Source organism: Triticum urartu, chromosome 4A (assembly GCF_056163025.1).
Source record: "Triticum urartu cultivar PI428250 chromosome 4A, HENAU_Tu73, whole genome shotgun sequence".
In the NCBI taxonomy this organism is placed as follows: Eukaryota; Viridiplantae; Streptophyta; class Magnoliopsida; order Poales; family Poaceae; genus Triticum; species Triticum urartu.
In genome coordinates this window covers 66264815-66271957 of record NC_141876.1, presented here as the reverse complement: position 1 = coordinate 66271957, position 7143 = coordinate 66264815, and the positions used below count along the sequence as shown (strand labels likewise).

Here is a 7143-nt window from a genome sequence, read left to right as displayed (position 1 = left end):
TTGTCAGGACCATGTTCTTTTCGTGCTTATCCTTTTAACCGGAGTGTCGTGTCCTCTTTTCAAGCATCCTCTCATCTTGTCAAGTTCATATTCTTTACCTTCCATTTCCAACCGGAGTGTTGTCGTAATTGATCCTTATCGCTCCTTGTACATCTCGTTTCTACCGGAGTGCTTGCATGTACTTCTTGTCCATTGCAACCCTTTTTCTTATGTCTGTCAACCTACAAGGTTCTCATAATGTTCCTTGTTACTTTTCTAACGGATTGTTTTCAACTTCGTTCATCTTCGTTGTATTTTTTTCTTTCAATTTGTTCAACCTCTCAAGGTTCTTTGGTCTCACTCGTTTGTCAAAGAAGCAACTTAGTTTTACCTCTTCTCTTTCTCTTTCATTTTTCCCTCCGGTGCCATTCTAGATCTCGGGACGAGATCCTCTCGTAGTGGTGGAGTGTTGTGACGCCCCGAGACCGATGCGCCAGGTGTCTTCCAGTTATTCGCTGTTGTTGCCTTGTCATTTGCTTGCGTGTCATGTGCATTGCATCATGTCATCATGCAACCCGTTTTAAAACTCACTAAATAAATTGCATGGATCTTAGGTCCATTTAAACCGAGGGAAGGGTGACTTCTCTTTATAACATACTAGATGACTCGTTGCGCCAATGGCGCAAGGGGCGAGAGGGAGCCAAGTATTGTGAGAATATTTAGACACCCAAGTTGAAACCAAATGTGGCCAACACTCCCGCATCCTCTGCTTGGAAGCCACCTTTTCTCACTGGGTCTAACATAGATACATGATTCTTAAAGAGCAAATTTCAGAGAAACTATAAATCATGACCCTCAGAGTGATTATGCAAAATATAAACACATAGCCATCTTGAGATCGACAGCAATGCACCAACGACTTTTTTCAAACCGCCATAACTTTGGCAAACAAACACTTGCCGATCATCTTGAGAAAGACCATGCCTCCACAGTGCGTTATACAAATATTCCATGCTACCAAAGGCACTTCCGATCTAACAAAGATTCAAATGCCAAGCCTAACAATGAATAACAACAAACAACCACATTCTAAAATGTACTAAACTTGGATATGCACTTTGTTACTTCATTTTATAAACCGTTATAAGCGCTATAATTTCTTTCATTTATCTGATTTCATTGTCCCAAACTCCCAATACATATTTAAACCGTGTTGTGGGCTTACAAGAGACAAATGACAAATTCACAATAATGGGCCAGCCAAAGTTACTTGACCAAGCGATGTTAATCCACTTACTCACTTCATGACCATCCCCTCCTTCTCCAATCTCTCACTCACCCTGTAGTTTCCACTGCATCGCCGCTGCTCCTCTGCATCGGAGAGACGACTTCAATTGCAAGATCCACTCCCGCACGCACAAGATCTAATTCCTCCAATGTACACATCGCGTCACCAGGTCAGTTCGTTAGCTGGATCCTCACCAGGTCAGGCTACCTCAACCACTTCCAAGTGAACCTTCACAAACAACACAGTATTACATCTAAAATATAACAAGTAAATCCGGAGTATTTCAGTTTTGAGCTGATGATTTTTTCCTAGAGGCAAGGTCAAAGATAGCAAAGTTTTACTTTTGAAACAAAGGCAGTAGTGTAATTATTAGCCATCATTAAAATCAATATTGTCTCATGAAAATGCCTACCCTGTTGACCCACTAATGGCAACTACAAAAATGTTTGGTTCATCATGCCTAATTCAAATTAGCTTCAATGCCTCATGTTTACTTCCATAGCCTGAACTGATAAATCACTGAAACTTCTTCTCTGCTAAACCTATGTCTACATGCTAATCAACACCCGAGTAATAACATGGTAGATCATCATACATGTTTATCTCCTGTTTTCTTGATGTCTGAGTAACAATATATGCATGTGTACTCTACAGTTTAAACAAGCTCAATGCCCTACTATTCTGGTTGATAGCTGACTGTTGAGTCACTGGCACTAAGGTTGCTAATAGAACGATGCACTTACAGAGAGTCCATGAACAAGATAGCAAGCAGAAAATATAACATAAAATAGAGATGTAATTCCCCTTTGTACTATGATGTATATGCTTGTTTAGGGCAGACCATATATCTTCAGAAATCTGTACCTTATCAGCTATTTGATTTGGTTACCGCAGTTCGGTCTTTTCCCTCTTGTGAGTTCTGCACCATCCTCACATGATTCATCAACAACCACCTAGAAACGATCAGCAGAAAAAAAATCAAAGTGAAATCAAATGGAATCGCATGTGTAGGTAGTAGCGAAGTACGATATGCCACTCCATTGGCACTTCGCCTGTACGCCATGCAACATCAAGTGAGGCATGAGCAATAAAGTGATCAGATACCAACATCATGTATTAAGCACAAATCATGAATCAATACCAGAGGACCAAATAGTGTCACACCTCTGTACTAACAACCGAACTATTTTTAGAAGAACAGGGAGGCTCTAACAACCAACATTTTAGCATGTCATTTGTTTAACAACCAAGCCGTTTACCAAGCAAAACCACAATAGCTAAATCTCCCAAGAGCATACTTTCAAAGAAGCACAGTCTAGATCATGCACCCACAAATAAACGGCTTGGTTTTCAACTGGCATAACGGTTTCCTCCCTACCGCAAGCCTCTGCCTGCAGCTTTAAACTGAACCATCAAGTTCGAATGTCATTTATTTACAAAAGTATTGCTATGGCAGTCTAATTTCCCAAGGGCAGGGGTGCAATATACTTTCAGAATGTGCAGTTCAGATCATGCAGTTAGAAATAAACTTTATGGTAGTAACTCTACAGGACTTGCTATTCAATCATATTTTCTAGTACCCATTTTGAACACGATACAATGATTAGCTCCTATTATGTAAGGTCACACTATTTAAATCGAGAATTGCTCGCATTTCATGATTTTTTTAGTTATCCTAGTAGTGTTTACTTGCACATCAAGAGTATCACAGTTACAGCTAGAGAGGCATTGTCCTATCATAATTTAAATATCAGAAGCTGACAGGAGTAATGTAAATACATATGGTCGAGACATAATTTTGTAGTAAAACGTGACAGAGAGGCAATAGATTACATGTGAAGGCACCCACAAAAGATTATTACTCCCTCCGTTCACTTTTGTAAGACCATTTAGACATTTAAGACAAGACTCAAAACAACTCAATTTCAGCTGTCTGAAACGTCTTATAAAAGTGAACAGAGGGAGTACAAGAGCAGACACAAGGATCAGAACACCAAGTAACAATTAGAATCTGTATTGCGAGCTCCCTTACCCCATTCTATTTTTTCTTGACATTCAAACCTAAAACAAAGTAATTCTTTTTAATTTCCAAAGCACAGGTGAATATGATAATACAGCTTGTCAAACCAGTACATTGACTCATAGCTCTGTGTCTAACATTCAAATCTAAAATTAAGTAACTCTATTTTGTTCTTAACGAAAACAAAAAGGACCTCAGAAAGCCCAAGTAGCACCAAAAAAATATAACACGGGATATTAAAAAAACACTGAAGCATCAGAGTAGAGAGTAATTATCAAATAGAAACAAAAGGAAAACAAAAGCAAGAAGCTCCCATCCCCCGTCTGTTTTTGTTTTCTTTCACTTATATACACCAGATCAATAGACAAGCACTTTAACTATAAAAAACATAATTCCTAATTCAAGAACACAGTTGAATATTGGAGCACCACATACTACTCTTCGTAAAGTAAAACAAAGCATGTGAAGTCTTGGTTGACGGACGTTGCTTAGGAAGGATTCAATTATGCTATTATTCAGTAGGTACATTACAAAGCCTGTTCATGCTAACAGTAGTAGATTCTTGTAATCACACTTCATGTTCTATTTTCTAAATAAAATAAATGATCTCGCTATAGCAGAAAACATACATGCATATAGCTGACTGAATTACCTCGCAAAGGTTCTGTTCTTGCATTTCTACATCGCCCTTGGTGCTGAAAATATATAAAACATCAGACCAACGCTTAACAAGATTTTGATACTTCAGGTGATAGGAGCACATCCTACCAGAAGTTTAGAACAAGATGCACCAGAAGAACAGATAAACTGAACTGTAGACAGTTACCCCAAACACATAACGGGAACTGACAAACTTAACTGCAACAAATCATTATACTTCACAGGAGCAAAAGAAAATAGAACCGAAAGAGGAAGCACAAACCTTGGCAGCAAGAATAACAGCATGTGAGCCGACAAGATGGTGGAAGAGCGGCATCATCTGCAACACAAACAGAAAGAACATAGGAAGAACTGATCAGACAGATAAAACACATGAAAATGTATATAAGACAACCAATGGTAGTACATATAGGTGAATTAAAATGCATTGGGTCAGCCAAAAACAGACAAAACATAACTGATGAGAGCACATAAAAGTAAATATGGGAAAGGAAGTCGATGGTACAGTAGACAAATTGTAATGCATGTGCTAAAATAAATGGGCTCATCCTAGAGTCGTAGACCACCCGTCAAATAATCACCACAACACATCCAAGCAGAAATCCAGGGAATGCCAAAGGCAGAATAGACAAGCTCCAAAATCGATCTAGCTAGTCCAGGCACGACAGGGGAATGGGCCGCTGCAATCAAAGTTACATGCAAGATTCAGTAATAGATTACTTCGTTGCCGCTGACTCAGAACTGAACTAAGCTAGGCATACCCGCTGGATTCAGGAACAGATTACTTCGTTGCCGCTGACTCAGAACTGAAGTAAGCTACGCATACCCCCTGGATTCAGGAACAGATTACTTCATTGCCGTTGACTCAGAACTGAAGTAAGCTAGGCACCCGAGCACCGCGCTAGTCTGCTAGAATCCAGCGGGTATGCCAACAAATATCCTCGTTTGATATGCCAACAAAGATCACACACACGGGGAGGTTGTCAAAACCAATACATCAGCACACATCGCTTTTAGTAGGCAAAAATTGAGCAAGGGAGTGGGAAGGAACCCAACCTTGATGGCTAACGGCATGGAGGACCCAAGAACCAACTGAGAAGGAAAGAGAGAATGAGTAACATATCAGCTTATAGACATTTCATCAAACACGTCAGGAGCATCGTACCGAAGAACACCTCACGTTCTTATGACAACAATGAGCAGCATAGAATGCAAGGAGCAGTAGCAAACCGAAAAATGAGAGCAGCCCCGTCAATCCTGCAAGAGGAAAGGAAACAGAAGAAAGGAAAAGTGAGGAATCAAATCGCACAAGGTAATAAGAACGAGAAAGTGGGGTCAGTTTCATGAAAGAGAACGCAACACCGCCGCTGCTGCTCCCATCCACCCAATTAATGCTTGACGAACCCACAACAACAATTATAGAAAATCAATTATATTATTATAACCAGGTCCATCGAGGCAACATATCTAAACATACAGGGGACAAACATATCAACATGGCTAAATATTCTCCTAAAAAGCATGAATAAACAAAGCAAGAAGACTGATCCATCGAGCACAACATATCTAAACATAACATCCATCTATTGTATCAAGCAAACTGTCACCAAAAACATGTAGGAAGGAGTTATCTTCGGATTCTCAACCTCTCCAGCCAGCGTAATGATTGAATCCCAATAGTTGAGGATCCAAAACAGAGTGTTTAGATACTGGCCCCAATTCACATTGTCCAGGTCCATTTCAAACCATCTTGAAGGTTCAATATGTGGACTTCCTATCAATCAAGATAAGATAGAGACATCTACTCTGATGTAATAGACTGACGTAAAACTAATGATTTGCAGTATATGATAAACAACCTTTTGTACTATATAGTGTACGTTAACAAATCCTATCTTGATAACCATGATAGAAGAAAGATCTATGTATCCCTGCAAACAATTATTCTGCTATTTTTTTCTTCTTGTTGTCATAATCAGGCACTACAACAACTATCCAGATTTAAAAATGCCCAGTTCTAGACTCTTTTTTATGTGGTATTGCTAGTTCTTGTGTATCCCAATAACCTTACAAAATCAACACTAATAAGCCTTTTGAATGATTAGTGATTTGCCTAAGAGTAAAAGCGCGCAAGTATATTCATTAACTGCCCTCGTACTACCTGTAAACTGCGCTTTGGGTTCGGAACCGCCCTGCATCTGGGCGCTCGGGCAGCCATGGTCATGGATCCCGCAGCCGTGGTGGCGTTGAGGAGCCAGAACAGGAAGCCCACAGGGGTGCTTGGTCTCGAATCCGGCCGGCCGCTTGTCAATCTAGGGGACATGGCGATGACGATGGCCTACATCTGCACGCCCGCCATGGTGCTCATCCTTCTGTTTCCATTGTGATGGCCTACCTACAGAAACCACCCAACTGTAGGGGTCATCCAAAAGAAGAAGAGGGGAGGGGAGGATGATGGAGGGCGTGCGTGCGTACCTTTGAAGCCTAGGTGCTGCAGCCCGTCGCAGACGTCGAGGAGGACGGGTGTGGGACTATGGTTCCGCCCCCATCCATGGCCTTCCTCGAGAACCAGGTGGACGACGGCGCGCTGGTGCCGGTGCCGCTGCGGATCTGGGCGTCGCTCCGCTCGATCTGGGGCCTTCCCTGCCCTTCCCTTCCCTTCCTTTGGAGAGGAAGGAAGGTGAGGGTCGCGGGAGAGGGTGGAGCGGCGATGCTGGAGGGAGAGGAGACCCCCGGAGTTGGGGTCGAGTGGAGAGTGGGGAGGGATGCAGCGGCTGCGCAGGGTGTGGCGCCGACGCTAGGGTTCGTGAGTGGAGGGGAGGGAAGCGGGGGAGAGGCGGCTGGAGCGGCGGAGCAGAGGAGAGAGACAGCTAGGGTGTGCGAGCGGCCAGAGATGCGGGCTGACGGTCCGTGTGTGTGTGGGGGTAGCACCCCCTTCATCCTCAATTCATAGCGACACATGGACCGACGCGAGCCTGCCTAGCACCCCCTTCATCCTTTGTATGTTCAATCTTCCCGATATTAGGGAGCTATTATAAATATTTCCATTCTTCTGGAATTACCGTGACACACTTGCAATTTAAACTCTCAAGTCTTTTCTACTTTGAGTTGCTCTCTAACCTTGCCATTTATTCTTTCGTCATTTTCCGGAGCTCCACCAAAAATCTGAATATTTTTGGACTCTTCATTACCTTGA

At 42.1% G+C, this 7143-nt stretch overlaps 1 protein-coding gene across 33 annotated transcripts; it reads right to left on the bottom strand.

Moving 5' to 3' along the window:
- Nucleotides 1-1104: 1104 nt before the first annotated feature.
- LOC125550678 (uncharacterized) lies at nucleotides 1105-6893 on the bottom strand. 33 transcript variants are annotated; one of them, XR_015600307.1, is made up of 9 exons: nucleotides 6423-6893; nucleotides 5113-6342; nucleotides 4709-5039; nucleotides 4514-4627; nucleotides 4210-4266; nucleotides 4056-4145; nucleotides 3940-3982; nucleotides 2132-2220; nucleotides 1105-1495 (listed from the first exon to the last, which is right to left on the bottom strand). XR_015600307.1 is itself a non-coding variant. In XM_087517794.1 (9 exons), the coding sequence occupies exons 2-8, from the start codon at nucleotides 6143-6145 to the stop codon at nucleotides 2136-2138; spliced, it is 450 nt and encodes a 149-aa protein (XP_087373920.1). In that variant the 5' UTR covers nucleotides 6146-6342; nucleotides 6423-6887; the 3' UTR covers nucleotides 1105-1495; nucleotides 2132-2135. The 33 variants fall into 33 exon arrangements, 5 of the variants coding, with proteins under 5 accessions (XP_087373920.1, XP_087373922.1, XP_087373917.1 ...); XR_015600309.1 differs by having other exon boundaries at nucleotides 4529-4627; XR_015600301.1 differs by having other exon boundaries at nucleotides 4453-4627; nucleotides 6423-6892.
- Nucleotides 6894-7143: the final 250 nt, after the last annotated feature.

Bases quoted from the DNA above. Each gene is read 5' to 3' on its own strand.
- LOC125550678 (XM_087517791.1), bottom strand. From the start codon at position 5,292: ATGAAACTGACCCCACTTTCTCGTTCTTATTACCTTGTGCGATTTGAT. The intron at 4,267-5,003 runs GTTGGGTTCCTT...TTTGTGTTGCAG, and splicing joins CCATGCCGTTAGCCATCAAG to ATGATGCCGCTCTTCCACCA. The intron at 3,983-4,055 runs GTAGGATGTGCT...ATATATTTTCAG, and splicing joins CATCTTGTTCTAAACTTCTG to CACCAAGGGCGATGTAGAAA.